The sequence below is a fragment of the Nilaparvata lugens genome, chromosome 5, assembly GCF_014356525.2.
Source record: "Nilaparvata lugens isolate BPH chromosome 5, ASM1435652v1, whole genome shotgun sequence".
Taxonomy (NCBI): Eukaryota; Metazoa; Arthropoda; class Insecta; order Hemiptera; family Delphacidae; genus Nilaparvata; species Nilaparvata lugens.
Window position 1 is genome coordinate 10648871 of NC_052508.1, and position 20676 is coordinate 10669546.

Here is a 20676-nt window from a genome sequence, read left to right on the forward strand (position 1 = left end):
TTCCCACACAACCGCCAACCTATGTAATTCACGATCTTAACAATGAAATCATAAAAGGGTAGATTTTATAGTGAACAATTGATGAAAACAAACTTAACACCGTCCGAACAAAATACATATTTAGTTGAACGAAAATACAAAATCAAACAATAAATATCTTGTTAAATGGTTAGGCTTTGATAAAACTAGCTGGATAGATAAGAGTGATATTATTACTCCGTCTGTAAAACAGAAGAAGAAAACTGCTTGCAACGCGCAAAAATCATTAAATTATTTGCATATTGTTTCAGATATGATATAAAATAATGGTCAATGGGATGGATGCGCCACTGTTGTTTCTATTTGCTGAATGGTAACGATGCGTGTAGTATATTAAAAGATTAATTGATCTTTTGTGTACGCTTAAAGCGATGTGTGTCAAACGTGTTGATATTGAAAAATGCTTTCTAGTTGGCTTATGTAAAAAAACATTTTTCAGCGATGTGTTGTGTTGTGATGATGATGATGATGATGATGATAGTAGGTTTCATTAAGTATATGTTCATATAAAAATTTAAAAGATGCAAGCAGCATATTTGATGTAGTAGATACTTGTATTTGTGCTCAATTTTCTATGCAACTATACATACTTTACTCGCAAATTAAATCAATAGACTTTAATGTAGCTGATGTTGATGAAGATGATGATAAGAAGAAAGAAAAGATATTAATTTATATTTTAGATTATTGCATGTCAATGGCTAATCTTAATTAATGCGTGTGACGCTGGTGCTATACTGTATTATGTGAAAGACACACGCTTTGTAATAATTTACAATTTTTTATAATATTAACACTGTCAACTTTGTCTATGTATTATCCACTAGATTTGTCGCCACTTACCTTACTGCAGCAGCTGCTGTCAACTTTGTATGTATATTTTCACTTTTATGTATGCAGCTGTCAACTAATGTATGTATTTTCAACTTTTTGTCAACTTTGTAAGATACGCTTGTTTTAGCTGCTGCTGCTGCTGCAAATTTGTATGTATCTAGTATTTTTAATAAACTGTGAAAATTGTATGTGCGTGTTTTCTTCATTCATCAACCGCTGTAGTATACACACACACACACACACACACCACCCACACACACACATCGGATGTAGCGATGTTAACAGCATAGTTGAACTGTAGACACGCATGTGTAAACAGCAAGCGCGCGCGCAGCAAGCAAGAGTTATATTATGACGACAGCAAAAGAGTCAATAGCAATAGTTAACTTTGATAATCTAATTGTAGATACAAACAAGTGGGGGCAAAAATTGTCTAGATAGAAAAAAGCATGGTGAGTTTTTGCCAAGTTCAGCTAGAATTCTAATTTGCGGTGCATCAAATTGTGGAAAGACAAATGTACTGCTGAATTTAATATTCGATAAAAATGGATTAAAATTCAAAAACCTATACTTGTTCAGTAAGTCTTTGTATCAGAAAAATATAAACTATTGGATGTTGTTTTTTCAAAACTCAAGTGTGTAAACTACTATAAATCTGACAATATTGAATGCATACCGCAACGAATGATATCGACACTCATTCACTGATAATTTTTGACGATTTGAATGTACACGTGTGCCGCAAATACGTAATTTTTTCACAATGGGCAGACACAAAAGCATAGATTGTGTGTACTTAATTCAAAGCTATGGCGCAATTTCAAAACATCATATCAGAGACAATGCAAATATGCTGATTATTTTAAAATGGATATGCACAATTTAAAACTAATATATAGGATTTTGTGGAACTGATATGACATTGTTGCATTCAGAAATCTATGTTCACATGTATGGCAAAGCGGCGAAATCATAGTTTTATTTCAATTTTCACTGAGTGTAAACCAGATGCTGGTAAATATCGTAATTGTCTTGGTAAGTATATGGATCCAAGTGTGTATAGCACCAATTGACATGTGTCAATTCTCATCATTTGTTGTTGAGCCAGTGTAGGTGAAAGAACTAATTATCGTCTTCTACTACTAGCAATATGCGTTAAATTAAATTAAAAGAAAAAAACAAAGAGGAGGGCGAGGACGTGGACGAGACGAGGACTAGTGCAACGTGATCATCGTCATCGTCATACTAGTAAAGTAATGACAGGATAAAAGGTTTGGCGTAAGTCAATTATTAATAAACATAGATCATTAACTAGTATGATTAGGGAAAATGATTCGATTAGACAAAAATCATTAGAACCAATTATCAATCCACTAAAACAATTGAAAGATACACTTGTACAACATGCACACACTAGTAGCAGCAGACTTAAAGAAGAATCAGAGGACGAGAGGGGAGGAGGAGGAGGAGGAGGAGGAGGAGGAGGAGGAGGAGAAAGATACGGCCAAGGAAATGGATGTGGATGAGGTTTGAATAGATCTAATGTAAGTGATATTTTGAATAAAACAACAATAACAGTGGATTTTATTGATGAGTATATACGTGAATTCATAATGAAAAATGAATAATTGTATATCTTATGGTATATGTTATGATAGTAAAGTAAATGAATACTATATGGGTGTAAAGGATATTAGTATTGCCAATGGTTATTTAATTATCGACAATATAATAAGTATCGTTTAACAGTTGGTTTGTGTGAACTTCTATTTAAAAAACAGCTGACCAGAAAACTGTACACAGAACGTGATTTAAGAAAATATCGTAATATATTCAATAAACTTCAGTCTGATCCATTGTCACCGCTAGTTAACAGAGAATACTTGGACAGTAAATTGCTTGAAATATCATCAAATATATTCACTAAACTACAGTCTGATCCATTGTCGTCGCTAGTTAACAGAGAATACTTGGATAGTAAATTAAAGGAAGTTTCAACTAGTATAATACAAAAACTACAGTCTGATCAATCATCACCGCTAGTTAACAAAGAATACTTGGACAGTAAATTGCTTGAAATATCAACAAATATATTCACTAAATTGCAAACTGAATCATCTGATTTAGTAGATAGGAAATATTAGACAGCAAATTACTTGCAATATCAACTAGTATATTCCAAAAACTACAGTCTGATTTAATTACTAAAAAAGTGTTTGAAAGTAAATTGCATTCAATGTCTGATATATTGAAGGAGATAGCACAACAAAAACAGTATTTCGATTCACAATTGAAAACATTGTCTAAATCAATTAGTGATGATATTGAGCTAAAGTATGTTAGTAGATCCTTGTTTGATCAGAAATCAGACGAATTGAAGACATTATGTGAACAACAAAGTAAAAACAATTGTTTAAAACATGTTGATACAGATTTGCTAGAAACTAAATTGAAAGAATTAAAAGACAATCTAATTGCACAAAATAAACTTAACTTTATTAACAGGCAAGATTATAATTTGAAAGTAGTTGATCTAGAATCAACATTCAATATTATGTTGGCTGAGGTGCAAAAGAAACTTGATGAAAAAAATTCAGCTTCTCACCAAAAGCTGAAAGATGACATTATGCAGATGATTATGAAAGGTGAAGATTTTCAGAAATATTAAATGAACAGTTGTTCAACTTTTCATACTATTGATTGCACAATATGTAAAAAAGAGGTAATCTTTGACATGAGTGAAGCTGTACAACATAATTTGAATTCTGATCAGGTGCAAGAGTTGTTTTTGAAAAGAATGTTCAGTGATGGCGACCAAGTGATGCAGAAAAAAAAAGAAAAAAATATGACTGGGAAATAGATTAGTAGTAGTTTGAGAGTTAAAGATTTTAAAGATTTAAATGTGGGGATATTTTAATATGCAAATTAAGCAGGTGTTAACTGGGGCAGATGTCAGAACACCTGCTACAACAAAGATGGCCGCCGCTGCCGTCGGGGGCACTTCCTGGGTAGGGGAACCTCTTGGTTGGGGACTTCGGTGGGAGATGACAGATGTTTTTGACACCTGCTACAACAAAGATGGCCGTCGCCTCTTCCTATTGGTTGGGGTGGTGGGGGACAAAATTACACTAGGGAAGGGGGACGCCATTTTGAACACGCCCCTTGCTTCCTATTGGCTGGGGGCGGGGCCAAAATGGCTGACTAGGCTGGGGGGGTGGAGGGGGCGGGGCCAAAATGGCTGACTGGGGCAGGGGGGTGGAGGGGGGCGTGGCCACGCCCTTGATTCCTATTGGCTGGGGGCGGGGCCAAAATGGCCGACTGAGGCTGGGGGGGTGGAGGGGGGAGGCCACACTCCTCGATTTCTATTGGATAGGCAGCTCTCTCAAAACACCACTACTTCTCTCCTTGATTAATTCAAGATCACAATACGATGTTCTATTTCTTTTTCTATAGTTCAGTTTCATAAGTTCTTCTTAATTTGTGCACATTCCTTCTTTCTCTTCTTTTCTTCCCTATTATTATCATTATTTTCCCTGTGATTTTTTCACTAGCTATCCAGCATGTTCAAATGTTTATTTCTCTTTCTATATCTATTTATCTTTCTACCTTTTCTCTTTCTATCTGATTACCTTCTACTAGTATCCATATATTATATTATAATATCCATATATTTATCCATATAATATTCGATTCTTTCCCACATTAAATCATACTATTCCTCTCCAATTTTATGCGAATATTATTCATTATCAGTTGTATTATGTATCTTTTCTCAATGATAACTTTCTTCAAAGATTTTTCGTTTTTCTGCTGGCTTTTTCTTCTCTTTTTCAGTTTTTACTGGATCCCATTTCGCTCTATCTCCACCATGAACATGATCTTCCACTACTGGATTCCATCTCTCTCTATCTCCACTTGGACTCGATTTTCCACCACTGGATTCCATCTCTCTCTGTCTCCACTTGGACTCGATCTTCCACTACTGGATTCCTTCTCGCTTACCTCCACTTGGACCCGATTCTTCCACTACTGGATACCTACTCGCTCTATCTCCACTCGGACCAGATCTCCCACTACCAGTTCTTCCTCAATCTTCATCTTATTCACCATTAGGATTATTCATCACCGGAACTCCACACATCTACATCTTATTGTGTTTAGTGAATTTTTTTGAACTAGTGCTTTAAATAGTGAAGGGAGCCGAACTGACAAGGCATGCTGAATGCACTCGAATCAAGAGACTTTTTCATTTAGGTTAAGTTTTATCAGTTTCATCCCCATTTTCCCCGTCATGTGTCGTTCTGAGGTCGGTTCACGATTGGTCTGCTGCTTCCATGATGCCTCTCACTGACACGTCAGCTCGCTCGCCCTCAAGTAGGTATGATTATTTCAATAATAGTAATAATGACGCAGGTATGTTTCTAGCAAATAAGGTCCACTCTTTCAAAAAACTTTTCAAGGCTGCTCACCTTAACGTACAATCCCTCAGTTGCCACATTGATGAACTCAGAGCAATCTTCCGTTCTCAGGACTTCAATATAATCGGAATTTCCGAATCATTTTTGAAGCCTAGTATTTCATCAAATTTTGTTGCATTGCCTGGATATAATCTTTTCCGGAATGATAGATTAAATAAAGCTTGTGGGGGTGTAGCAATTTATGTGAAAGAAGGTATCAAAACAAAAGTTTTAATCACATCTAAACAAGAGTATTGTTCCAGACCAGAGTTTATGCTACTTGAATTATCCTTATCTAGTACTGATAAATTACTCGTTGGTATCTGTTATCGCCCACCAAAAATAGGTCATTTCACAGATTTCGAAATGCCTTGCTTTCTCTTATGCCTTGTTATAACCGTATACTAGTTATGGGGGATATGAACACCGACTTGAACATGACAAATCGTAACTTTGACTACTTTCAACTGACTACAATTTTCCAATGCCTAAACATGACTATTTTACCTCTCGATCCAACTCATCATACTAATGAATCAGACACACTCATTGACCTTCTCATTGTTAGTGATCCCAATGAGTTGTTCAAGCAGGCCAAATCTCAGTCCCAGCTATTTCTAGACATGATTTGATCTACTGTGTACTTTCCCATAAGATACCCAAGCCAGAACAGAAAATAATCACTTATAGAGACTTCAAAAACTTTGATGAAGCCGCCTTCCTGACTGATGTGGCTCAGACTCCATGGCATCAAATTGAAGCATTACCCTCAGTTGATGACATGGTCAAGACTTTCGAGAATTGGACTTTGACTTTGTATGACAAACATGCACCTTATGTGACAAGGAGGATTAATAGAAAACGACGAGTACCGTGGATGACTGAAGACATACTTAAGATGATGGGACGTAGAGACAAAGCACATAGAAAATTTAAAAAGACATTTGACTTGGACAGTTTGATAGAGTATAGGAGCCTTAGAAATAGGGTTAAACAGGAATTACGGAACTCAAAGATTAGGTACTTGAATTCGTTTATGACAAACAATAGACAAGACTCTAAATCACTTTGGCAGGGAATAAAAGAATTTGGGCTTGGCAAACAGAAATCGAATCCACAAATTGACTTACCATTGAATAATATAAATGACCATTTCGTTTCACACTCTAACCAACGCGACGAAGTTGTCATTGCTAATCACATCGATGATCTTGAAGAGCAGGTTACAAACTTAGATTTACCAATCACTGATCAATTTCATTTCCATCCAATCTCAGAAGAAGACACTTTCAGAGCAATTCAACGTATTCATAGTAATGCTACGGGTGTAGACAAAATTCCTATTAAATTTATCAAGAAGATGTTATTTGCTGTTTTACCAATCATTACATACATTTTCAACAAGTCACTTGAAGAAGGCATTTTCCCTGAAAACTGGAAGTTTGCTCTGGTTCGCCCTCTAAATAAAGTTCCATCACCCAATAAAGTTGAGGATTTTAGACCAATCAGTATTTTACCTGCATTGTCCAAAGTGCTAGAAAGACTCATTCATGCTCAAGTTGTAAAATTTCTAGACAACAATAGTAAGCTTCATAACTTTCAATCAGGCTTTAGAAAATTCCATTCAACTGAGACAGCTCTGCTTCGTGTCACTGATGATATAAGGTTAGCTATGGACCAAAGAAAATGCACCATCCTCACCCTATTTGATTTTTCTAAAGCATTCGATACTGTTGATCATACAGTCCTTCTGAATAAGTTGGCTATTCTTGGTTTCAGTCACAACTCGTTAGTTTGGTTTGAATCCTATCTATTAGGTAGGAAAGAATGTGTATCTGTCGGTGACAAAAAGTCAACTTGGAAAAACGTTATGCATGGAGTACCACAAGGTTCAATTTTAGGCCCTCTCCTCTTCACTTTGTATGCTAATGACCTTTCTTCCATTATCAAATCTCCAGTTTCCATACTTATGCAGACGACCTTCAAATCTATTTAAGCTGTCCATAACAAAAATTAATGAAACAGTTGGAATAATGAATCAGGATATCAATTCGATAGTGGAATGGACAAAGAAAAATGGCCTTAAGCTTAATCCCATCAAAACACAACCCATTATAATTGGATATTCTCGTCTTATAAACAATATTGACCTTGAATCGATTCACAAAATTAGTGTAGACGGTAATGACATTCCTTACTGTAGCTCAGTTAAAAATTTAGGCATTATTATGAATAATACTCTTGACTGGTCAGAACAAGTGAACAAAACTTGTATTGAAGAAAATGCACGATATCCTCCCTAGAAACATTAAATTATTATTGGTTCAATCTCTCATCTTCCCACATTTAATGTATTGTAATTCTGTTCTTAACGATATGCAAGTCACTCTGAATGATAAACTACAGCGTTGCCAAAATTATTGTCTACGTTTCGTCTACTCTCTCCAACGCCATGATCATATCACCCCAGCCCACATTGCTAGTTCAACATTAAAGCTTCCCGATCAGAGGCTTTTTCGAATAGTCAAGCTTGTTAGAGATATCTTGATATACGGTAATCCGAACTATTTTAAAGATGATTTCAAATTTGTCTCTGAAGGTAGGAGGATAGATACTTCACATACTAGAACCGGAGAAAGTACTTTAAGGATACCCAATCATCGAACTACTATTTTCACAAAATCCTTCTTAGTCAGTGCCTGTCGTGCATGGAATGCACTTCCTGTTTCTATCAGGTCCATCGAGAGCCGAGCGAGCTTCATCCTAACTTTAAAAAAACATCTTTTGGAACAAATGACTGAAACTGTCCGGCCCTAGAACGATCACATGACATCCATCCCCCACCCATCCCACAAATACAAACCTTTAAACCATGTTATAGAACGAATTGTATATATATATATATATATATATATATATATATATATATTATATATATATATATATATATATATATATTATATAAACTCATGTTATTTCAATTATCCACTGCATAATGCTGTATATTACTGAAAGTCGATAACCCTGATCTACTTTCAGCCTACTTCATTTTATTTATTTGATCTTATCTACCTATATAATTATTTTACTCTATCAATTATCTGTTTTTTTTCTCTTTAATATTCATATTGATTAAAACTTTTACAATATTTCCATTAATAAATAAATCCTTAGTTTAAATAACGAAATTAACGTTTTGGTAGAGAGTTAGTGGGGAGGATATTTTTAATATTCTTTCCGAAGAATGGACATTGATATGTCCAAAGCTCCGCCAATTTATGTAGATGCATAACAATATAATTATTATCTAGAGTTATTATATTACAAACTGCTTTTTCATATCATATACAGTTCAATAATTATTTTCTTAGTCTATATTATGTAAATTCATCTATAATTTTGCTGTATTGTAAGCTATTGTATATAAGTGTATAAGCCAGTATATATTGTAATCTACATAAATAAAGTACTCAATCAATCAATCAATCAATCACTCACTCGCATAACTAAAAATCTACCGGACCAAAAACGTTCAAATTTGGTAGGTATGTTCAGTTGGCCCTTTAGAGGCGCACTAAGAAATCTTTTGGCAATATTTTAACTCTAAGGGTTGTTTTTAAGGGTTTAAAGTTCGTCTTTTAGCATGTATATTCTTCTTCTCCCAATCTCTTTATTATAATTGAAATTTCCATATCATATGTTACTATAGAACTATAATCTAGATAGAGTACCTCTTCGAAACAGTTGTTAACTGGCAACTAAATTAATAATTTTGTCTATAGAATATTATTTTTGTAAAAGTGGTGTGTACCGTTGGAAGTTGAATAACTAAATTAGTAGAGAACAATTGGAAAAGATTGTTTGTGAATAATACAATCTTTTAGAGAGCAGTTGGTGAATTACCTGCCAAATTTTCAGTCCATAAATGCCAATGTAGTCTTGTATGTATTCAAAGGACCTTCGATGTCCATCCATGATTGCAGCTAATTGATTCAGTTTGTCACCCAGTTCACTAGCCTGAAAATTGACATATTAAAAGTTCAATAGGAAATAGATGTAAACTGTCAATTAGTTTGGATTTTTCAAAAGCACAATTTTACAAATAGTTATCTTAACTAGAGCCCGATCAGTGAGTGCTATCATAGAGAAAAAATAGCATAAGATATCTCATTGTATCTTTTCTATGTGGTTAAACTCACGGTACATAGAAGAAGACGGTAGGTGTCGCGCTTGTTTGTGCTAAATTTCCGGTGTAGCTGACGTGATTTTATATCCCATCATCTATTTTTAACAAATACTTTTCACAAATTTAACAATAGGTGTTAAAAACCTCGGTTGGTGGCGATGACGCAATCTAGCTGGCTGGCCACTGCGCACACATTTCGTGGCCCCTACCCGTTTTCATCTAAATACCTTGGTTAAACTTGGATAGTGCATATGATCCCCAATGTACAAACCGATCGGAATAGCTGTTATCGATTATACCGGCCATAATAGTTGAGACAAACATAATTTGCCATCAATCACTTCATATTTACGATTTATTAATTTAAATTTAAAGTGAGATTGGGGTTATGAAGTCAGCATCTGATCAACATTGGTTAATTATCCTTGTGCAAAGCAGATAGCTTTCTCCTTTTCCACCTCCGCACATTTGACAAATTGTTGGTAGATTATGTAGAAATATGATGAACTACCAAAACATTTCATCTCAATTATAAAAATACATTATTGAATCATGAAAAATAATATCGTTTCAGATAGAATACTGATCATTATTAACAAGAATCAACAATGAATATTTGATCAGATTTACGGGGATAACTTGAATTACAAATATCTACTATAGTAGGAGATGGGAAAAGAAAAGTGGCAATACTGCCGTCATATCATTTCCAATGACTTTACAGCTTGAATCTCACTTATGGTTCAACTTTTTTGGAGAAAGTAGCCCTCAGTGCCGTTTGCACAGTTTGAACCAAATATCAATTTAAACTAGATTAAAACAATATTGAGTATTGTTTGTTATAGTGTGGTTCATTTTGAGTTGAAGCCACCAGCTGATTGAATCCAGTTTAAGCTTCCACTGTGCAAACGACCCTTAGTATTTCAAATGAAAATGCAGAGTTCGATTATAACCAATGTTGCTTCAATCTAGAGCCTATGTTCTTATCTTATAGCCTATATAGCATATAGTAAGATAAAAGTACCTTTGACTTGGGGTTGAAAGTGAGGTTGTTGTGTAGCGCCGTGGCCAGATGGTAGACGAGCTCCTTCCTGATTCCGTCCTCTAGCAGCTGTTTGGGATCGATGCGCACAATTCCCACCAGAGTGCTCTTCATGCGCAGCACACCTTCTGTGAACACTGACACTTGATGGGTCAGTTTTGCCACCTGAACATCAAAATAATACAACTGCTAATTAATGTGTAATAAATCAATGCAAAAATGAAAATTTTGTATGGTAGAGGCATAGAGAAAAGATAGCATAAGAAGATATTTCAAGGTATAGGGCGTTTATGTTCCAAATTTCACTGTTACCTAAAAATGATAGTCCACGTAGTTCTTCTTTCTCTTGAAGCCATGTGACACTGGTAGTCTCTCATTCTCATACACTCTCACCCAGCCCAGACAGTAATAATAGACAGTAATCGGTTCAAATTAACAAATAATCGGCTTGAAATATGGATAATAAACGACCTATGCGTGCTTTAAAATTTTCGTTAGATGAAATTCTCGCTATATATATAAATATATAGTCTGTGATATAGTCTCATGTTATCTTTTCTCAATGGTGTTATAATTTTTTGACGTGATCTTATGCAACTGTATATGGATCAAGAAAGATCTATCTGATTGATGATTGTAAAGACTTAATTGAGAATAGTATAGTGTCCATAGATATTTTTAATCACAAAATAGTGAAACATGATCATCTGATGAATGAGGAATGTAATGTTTTGCTTGATACATTTTTATTGAACTGAGGATTTAAAAATTTAAGTTTCAGGTAATTTTTTACTCAACATGATTTCTTTCTTAAAAAATAACTATCCTTGTGACTGTTTATTTGAAATTAGGGATTGAAGTAGTTTTGGGTAAATTCTTAGTTCAATTTTCCACGCATTGTTTTCATTGTAATAAATTTAAGTCAATGAATGAATACGATATGAACCGAATGTCACTGTAAGGGTGTGATCACATTGAATGCGTATATTTGTAAGTGCACGTCAGATGGTACATGTTCCGAAAAATCTGGAAAGTGCCATTGAAAGACGTTGTGACTTGTCTGTAGCTGCTCACACTGAACGTAACCAGCAAGTGCACGCTTTCAGTGTGAGTGTCCCTATTGCTCTTTCCACATTTTGAGTTTCTCATCTACGCGCTTCGTCATGTATAACTAAACGTGCACTTGTACATTTATACGCATTTAACTTGATCACTCCCTTCTGCTATACTACTAAATATATCTATGTAAAGTTGCACATTTCTCTGGACTGGCACTTGTTGCAGTCACGGGTTGGTTGATTAATGCATACGTAAATAAACAAGTTATTAAATGAATGAACGAACGAATACCTTCATCCTCTCCTCGAGCTGCGCATACTCCTTCAGTTTATCCTTGTCTAACCGCGTGGGCAGTTCTCTGATGACATGCGTCTGCAGCCTGACAATGTCGGCCATTTTTGCGAACATGGACTCAGGTATGATATGCACCACCCGCCGTATGTAGGCGACCAACTCATGGCTGTAGTAGTGTGACACTGAGACTAGGTCAAGGCTACCAGCCTGGTTGATGCGCATCAGAGGGATCTCCATCGCTGACGATAACTGAAATCAGGATTCAAATCTTGAATAAATAATACTATCAACACATTTTTATAGTAGTTTTGAATCTTGAATGAATAAAAATATATACACATATTAATAATAGTTTTGAATCTTGAATAAATAATACTACCAACACATTTTAATATAGTGAGGTCCACGTTATAATGGCAATGGAGAAAGATAGGAGAAAAACGTTGCCGAACCTCTGTCTTATCAATGCCTTCTATAGACGGTAGCAGATACAGGTTTATTGATGTAATATTTACTGTTCATTCTCGTGAATAATAATAAATTATATTTTATTAAACAAGCAATTATATTTTTCAATAATTTCATAATGAATTTTTTAATTAAGATGAAATATTTTGTCAATCAATTATTAATTCTACATTGTTAAAAGACAGTATGGCAACAGAGCAAAGCGGGAAAGAGATAGCGCTATCCGCTTTGTTGAATGATAAACAAGGATAGCAATACCATTGCTAATCAAACACTGCCATTATAACGTGGACCTTACTGTAGAAACCCATTCAAAGTTTACATAATATAATATTATTGTAAGGTTTGTGGGAATAAATGACAACAGTTATGTGTTAGGCTGGTCACACACCGATTAGTCAAGACAAGACACTTTTAGTCACAATACTTCACATAGTTGCTTATGAAGACATGTCTAATTACAATGACTAATCAGTGTGAGTTGCGTCATAAGCAGCAATGTGGAGTATTGTGACTAAACGTGTCTGATCATGTCTTGTATTGTCTTGACTAACTAGTGTGCGCCTAGCTTCACTCTAAGGGTTAGTCAAGACAATAATAGTCACGATTAGTAACAATACTTCACATAGTTGCTTATGAAGCAACACACACCGATTAGTCATTGCAATTAGACATGTTTTCATAAGCAACTATGTGAAGTATTGTGACTAAACGTGTCTTGTCTTGTCTTGACTAACTGGTATGTGCCTAGCCTAATTCTCCAATCAACCGCATGATGAATCTTATTATTTATATCATCATTGCTTTTACCTGTATCTTTTTCATATTATTGTGTATTGAGGATTAATTTGTGTTATTTACAAATAATGTTATGTGAATTAGCCTAGTTGTTTTATTTCTGGTTCAAAATTTTTCTTAATAACTCAATATTTTCAAGTTCTGAGAGTTTATTGAATGAAATCATTCTATTATATTCGGTTTTTGATCAAATCAATTTCAAAATTTACAATTTATTTATTTCTGGACTGAAAAGTGGACTCAAATCAATTCAAGTGGATAGCATAACCTATAATCTTTATTCATTCATAACTCTACCTTCTTTGTAGGTCATTTCATGCGGTTCTCTTTCTGCATAAAGTGTTAAGAACTCAGACACCCAAGTACGTAGCTGAATACTTCTTGTGTGACATTGGTCGGGGTGGTACCCGACATGGTTCCCATTTACTGGCTGTCCCAATTCATAGGACAGTCATGTTCAACAAATCATTTCTTGTGACGGCTTGTGGATTGTGGAACACATTGCCTGTTGAGCTGAGGCTAATTGAGGAACCTCGTCGGTTTTGCGCGGCTGTTTTCAGGTGGATCAGGGGTGGTGTGGGTGGCTGGACCTAGCACATGGTTCATTGGTCAGTTTTTCTTTCTTTTTCTCAATACAATTCAATATTTATTATTTCTGTTTCTTCCTCTTCTTCTTCTTCTTTTTTTTCTACTTCCACTTCTTCTTTTGTTACATTGTATTATTTTTCAGTTTTTATTATTTAATTTCTATTCATATCTCAATTATAATTTAGGTTTCGTTATTTTTTTTTCTCCATTGATTATTATTTTTGTATTTTAATAATATTTATTCACCTTGTTTGTAATATTGTATATATATTTTTTTCTGAATTTGATTTGTTATTCTAGTAATTATTTAGCGTTGTATTGGAGGGTTGAGTGTAAGAGAGGGCCGGCTGCGCCCTAACTCCGCCCTCCTAGGTAAAAATAAAGGCAGCTATTCTATTCTATTCATTGAATTATCATTCATCCCATCATCATCACCTAGGCTTAAAATACTTCTAGAAAGTCGCCTTTGTAAAATAATAAATAAATAATAAATATTTTTATAATACACCTGAAGAGTTTGCAATAGGTGCGGGGGCGAATGAAGGGGACGCATTTGTTACAATTTCCATCGGACTTATTTTATTAAAATCTGAAACGAATTGCACTATACCTTCAAGAAAGTAGCTCTCAACTTGGACACCAGCGACGGCTCATGCTTAATGCTGGTCTGCATCTGCGCAGTGTACGTTTCGATGATCTTCCACGCGTAGCTGAAATCGCCGATTATCTGCAAGTTAATGAGAACCGATTCTTTTATGTTGTTGCCGTGCACCATTTGGTGCAGCAGTTTTCGAGTTTCCGACAGCAACTGGGTCACCATATGATTGCTGGTGAGCTGGTGGAAACCTAGAAAAAATAATTACTAGTAAGTTGGTGGAAATTTGAAGAAAATGAAACAAAAAATTAGTTTTCTCTTGTGAGATTCGCGTTATAAAGCCAGGGAACTGGTTTGCTATCCTTATATGGAATAGAATAAGCAGATAGCTCTCATGCCAATTGATATTTGTATTATCCTATACTATTAAACGAGCAGCTTCTGTTTATATGTTTGTATTTCACCGGATCTCGAAAACGGCTCCAACGATTCTCACGAAATTCAGAACATAGTAGGTTTATAATATAAAGATTCGATTGCACTAGGTCTCATCCCTGAAAAAACTCGCTGAAGGACATTAAAAGGATCATTATTATTCATCCTTGGAAAAACAGCTGATAATAGTTATTTCGTCGCATGTTGGTGATGGAAGTGAGTGAGCGAGTTCATGTGTGTGGGACTGTGTCAAAATTATGACTCAGCTGTTGAACTTTTGTAATCATTCAATCAGGTACTTAGTGCCGGTTGCAAAAAAGCCGGGTTATTTTCAATCACGATTAACTACATTACATCCATCTTTTTGTAATGGCCTTCTCTCATTTGGTTCACGTGAAGTTGATCAGGACTAAGATTTAACCGGCTTTTGTGCAACTGGGCCTTTGTGAGGGAAATTTTTGCATTCCTCTGGGAATTAATCTTAATTTAATGTGATTAAATAGAACATTTCTGTATGAATTTTATGAATGTTATCATAATTTCTTCTTTTGTAATAATTTTCTATGCTTTTGTAGTCCAGAGCGAAGCTCGGTCCCCGATATTATCAATAATTGAATAAGTACAATTTTTTTTTGTAGATTGAATAAATATTTGAGACATACCTTGTACCTCATCCAAAGCCTGAATCAGCCTGACAATTTTATTATTGGACTCCACCGGCTCTTCCAACTTCATAATGTCAATTTGGTTTGATATTTCAGCGAACCACTTTTGAAGATTTTCTAGAATATGAAAAAAATAGAATCAATAATTAACGAATAAGCACTGAGAAATGTGATTGAATATATTTATTTATTCCTTCTTTAATTAATTCAAGATACATTAAAATAATTGGGGGAGGACCAACAGGCACAGCCTAAAACTGTCCCTCCTCCGAAATTTGATTCATATACTATAGTGAGGTCCACGTTATAATGGCAGTGGATAAAGATAGAAGAACAGCATTGCCTATTCTTTGTCTTGATTAATTCTATTTCTACATTTTCAAAAACAGATTTAGCATCGTTGCGGAGCTAGAAAAGGATAGTACTACCTGCTTTGTGGAATGATAGAAAAGGATAGCAACACCAATGTTAATCAAATACTGCCGTTATTACTGCCATGGACCCACTATAGTTCAGAAAGACGTTTTCTACTTTATAATTTTTTTGTCCAAATTACTGAGCGTTTTACTCAATTCCATTGTATTCAATGTTATTGCAGAACACAAATTGTAACTGAAAGGAAGATTTGTAACTGGTTGCACAAAAGTCTGTTGAATTTTAACTATGATTAAGTGCTAATTGAAGACGACTTCCGCTTCTCTGATTGCTTCCTACAGAATTTAACCGATGTATACTTAAGCTTCTGTGCAACCGGGTTAAAATTTTAACACAATCATTAAAAATGGCACAAAATCGGTTGAGTTTTAACTATGATTAAGTGCTAATTCAATACGTCTTCCGATTCTCTGATTGGTTCGTGTTGCATTTAACCGTTGTATATTTAATCACAGTTAAAAGTTAACAGACTTTGTGCAACTTTTGTGAGTTTGAACATTCATAATTTAAACATGGCTAGGGAAAGAGTCTACAATTTAGAATCATAATTTAATTTTGGAAAAGGAACATTAAAGGGTTCACCTGTTTTTGCTCTTCCAACATCATTTTATTGAAGAGTGATTTTGTACTAATGAATGAATATAGAATGATTTTATTGACATGAAAGAAGAAAAATTGATAGAAATCATAGCTCACCATTTTGCTCCACTCTGGCCAGGGATTTCGCTCCAGAAAAAACATCAGACAGCTCTTTCATTCTTTCAATGCTACCAGTTTTGCATTTCTCCCATTCACTTTCTCTTTCTTGCAATAACTGAAAGAATCGTGAAAATAGTCAACTTTAACTAAGTCTAATGCAGATAGTATTTATCAATATTAGTCTAATATTCATTTATACATCAACTAGTGTAGTCAAATTTGAAAGTATTCATGCAAGTACGAGGGTGAATCAAATGAGAACCTTAAAAGTGTTGTAAAGTTCCGAGAAGTTGTAGGATTGATCCGGTAGTTGGCAGGGATTTTAGTTGAAGCTCAAACAATGACTACCAGATGCATCAGTGACCTTGCTACACACAAATGGCAGTGACTTCAGTTACAATATGGCCGCCCCATTATCAATAAGCACCGCGTTAGAACAGCGATCAGTCATTCGTTTCTTGAGCAGTGAAGGTGTCAAACCAATGGAAATTCATTGTAGGATGACAGTACAGTATGGTGATTTATGTTTGTTCACAAACAAACATTACCATCAACCAGACAAACAAAGAGCAAGTAAGGAATGGCGCCATAGCTCATCACCAGAATCATTAAAGAAGCAATGTTGGGAAGGTTGGCTGGGAGTGTGACAATAGAGGTCTTGAAAACAGTTTACTTTACGATTATACACAGTCACCTAGCCTATGCTATAATTTTGTGGGGAAATAGTCCTTTGGATGGTAAACTTTTCCTGCTACAGAAGAGAGCCATTAGAATATTAAACAATGAAGAGCCACGTAGTCATTGTAGACCATTGTTTATTGAGAATAAAATTCTGACTCTTCCTTCTATGTATGTCCTGGAATGTCTGTGTTATATCAAATAGAACCTGGATAAATTTAGCCTCAACTCTGATAGGCATACATACAATACAAGAGGGGCAAGTAATATAGGTATCGAATGGTGCTCTTCAACCGCATCATTGAGAAGCTTCAGGGCCCAATCTCTCAGATTTTATAATGCCCTTACGTCATTAGTAAGAGAACTAGATGCCATCCCAATATAAAGATAGAGTTAGGTTAGAGTTAGAAAGGCCTAATAAGAGGTGGACTTTACAAGGTACCTGAATTTTATAACATTTCACAATCTATGTAAATCTGGTACTATTGTGTATGATCTAGGCTGTGTAAATTTAGTTTGTAATCTTGTTTAAGAAGTTAATTTTCGATGTAATTATGTAGACTTTTGTATTGTTGATTGTATACTTGTGACAATGACCAATGTTTATTGTAAACCAAATGGTAATAAATATATTTCTATTTCTATTTAAAAAAATCCGAACTCAGCGATCAGCAGGAAAACTCAAGCTGAATCTCTTCTGGGGTGTAAACTAAGTAATTTTGGAGCATTAAATTGACAGGGGATTGACAGTAAGCAGTACCTGTTATTAAAATCGCTTAAAAATCAACTTTGGCCAGCAAGCAGGAGTAAACGGCGAGGACTTGTCACTTCAGGTGTGTTGTTACAGCATGTCATACAGCCCGTCTATCGGTTCAAACTATCTAGGATATCAAATTTGAATGCCTAATTCACCAACCTTATTCTCCATACTTCGCCCCAAGTGACTTTCATGTGTTCGGAAAGCAATTCAAGATGCAATGGATGGCAAACATTTCCAAAGTGATGAAGGAGTGAAAACCGCGGTGCATGAATGGCTACAGGCACATCCAAAAGAATTCTTCAAACGTGGTATTCATCCGCTTCCAAAGCGGTCGAACACTTGCATAATAACACTTCAAGGAAACTATTTCAAAAAACTGATAATAGTTATTTGTGCAACTAGTGCGCAAAGTGACAGTTTGCTGCACCGAAAGAAACGTTTACGCACGAGCCGTAGGCGAGGGCGGAATAGTTTCTTGAGTGCAGCAGAGGAACTTTGCGCACGTATTTCACATTGGATTTTTCCTACAGTTACCATTGAATATGAGAAGTGGTTGATTGTGGGTAAAATGATGGCTGAAATCCAGTCCATCAAATGTTTGTCTGTATAAATTTGTTATTAATAACAACTTTAATTTATTTTAAACTTGATAATCCAATTGAAAATTAATAATCGATAATTTATTCAAATTAAAAATTAAATTAATCCAATTAATTTGAAAATTTGAATAATTTTGAGTAAATAATTTAAATAATTTTTCAACCAGCAATCAATTTATGAATGAAAAAATATTATTTGAAATAATGAGTAATTAATAATATTCAAAATGTATAATTTAATGAGTTCTCATTTTTATTTATTTGAAAATCATGAAAAATATAGAAAGAACAAATTTGCATTTAAAATACACGCCAACAATGTCAACAGCTGATTGGGATGGCTGCAAGATAATACGCAAAGTGTTAAGAGTACGTAAAGTAATACTTTGCGCACTAGAGCGGAAAAGTGATTCTTTGCGTTCTGTAATCAGTGTAGGAATGGTCACTTTTCAAGGTAACTGTAGGAAAATGTAAGTTTTACCATAGAGAAACAATAGCGTGAGTAGGTATCCCATGGTATAGGGCGTTTATGTCGCAACTTTTACTGTTATCTCAAGCCGATTATTGTCGATTACTATTGATTTTTATTGTTTTGGCGGGGTGAGAGTGTATGAACGGTACAATATGAGAGAGTACCAGCGTCACACAGCATAACTGGGAAAAACTACGTTGACTATGGGCTTGAGATAACAGTAAAAGTTGCGACATGAACGCCCTATAACATGGGATATCTACTCACGCTATTGTTTTTCTATGGGTTTACTTAGTTGTCAATATAAATAATATATAACACTTTCAAGGTTTTCATTTCATTCACCCTCGTATTACACGCAATTTGTAAATAAAAAATATTATTCATTCAATATTAGTTTAATCAAATCAGTTGGAAAAAATATTGAATGAATTTAAAGACAATAAATTGACAATTGTGTCTTCTATTACTTGTGATGCATTACACATACAGTATATACAATGTACGATGATGATATTCATCATCCATCCATTCTTCAATTGATGCATTTTCGCCACCTTTTCTCTTAAAAAGTAGTGAAAAATATGAATAAATACTGACCACTTTGAACAGTTCCTTGATCTCAAGCTCAAACTCTGAAGTATCCAACAGTAATTGAAAAATACGCGAATTATTCTGTATGACCTCCATTACCATATCTCGGATTTGTTTGCTCTTTTTTGTGCCCTCCATAACTGCAATAAAACATTTAATAATTAATAATTGAATTATTGATAAAACAATTAATAATTGGAGGAATATAAATATATATAAGCTTATGCTTTATGGGCCAGCATGTGGAAGCGTCAGAAGTGACTTGTCATAATTTAAAAAACGCAAAACAAAAATTACATTAAAGATGTACATTGAAGGACAGTATGCTATATGCAGTATTACTGCATATTTTGGAATGCCCTCTATGGGTCTGCCTCAAATGTCAATAGAACGAATCAATCCATGGAAGCCTGGGTATTATTTTCAAAGAGAAAAGTAAATATAAACTACAGAGCTATGCATAAACATAATATTCAAGTCACAATTCATTGGAAAATCACAAGTTAAAATTCAGCCATTTCGACCCAATTGTAGAATTTTATCGTAAGAGTAAACCCGCCTCATATAAGACTACTACTATAAGGCTGCTTGAACTGTTTAATTATTATAGAACTCACAAGTACCCTCTTGATATTTTTTTATTTTAAATACTCGAATAAAAAATACATATATTTTCAATAAATAAATTCTGGGAAGACCGATTTCACTAGGGATCAAACCTGCATCACTGTAGAAATCAATCTGAAAAAGAAAACAAATAAATATGGTACGGTACTAAAGTCTGTGAGATATTACTTTTAACATGAAGAGGAGAAACCCATTTCTCCTTCAACAGTTTGTAGAATGAACAGAGACGGTCATCCTACGCACATTTGGATGCGCCGTGTCATTTCGCTTTACGTTCTTGTGATGAACACATCTCCGTAATCACACAAACCAATATACCTGCTGCCAGTAAACAATATTTTTTGGAACAATG

At 34.7% G+C, this 20676-nt stretch overlaps 1 protein-coding gene across 1 annotated transcript in view; it reads right to left on the reverse strand.

The window, feature by feature from the left end:
* Window positions 1–20676, reverse strand: part of LOC120351563 (WASH complex subunit 5-like) — a 42215-nt gene that overhangs the window by 9423 nt on the left and 12116 nt on the right. Inside the window, exons 8-14 of the mRNA XM_039429370.1 lie at window positions 19704–19837; window positions 16592–16709; window positions 15458–15577; window positions 14376–14611; window positions 11909–12160; window positions 10541–10723; window positions 9238–9347 (exon numbers count right to left, since the gene is read on the reverse strand). Coding sequence (XP_039285304.1) covers window positions 9238–9347; window positions 10541–10723; window positions 11909–12160; window positions 14376–14611; window positions 15458–15577; window positions 16592–16709; window positions 19704–19837 — 1153 coding nt within the window. The remainder of the gene's footprint in view (window positions 1–9237; window positions 9348–10540; window positions 10724–11908; window positions 12161–14375; window positions 14612–15457; window positions 15578–16591; window positions 16710–19703; window positions 19838–20676) is intronic.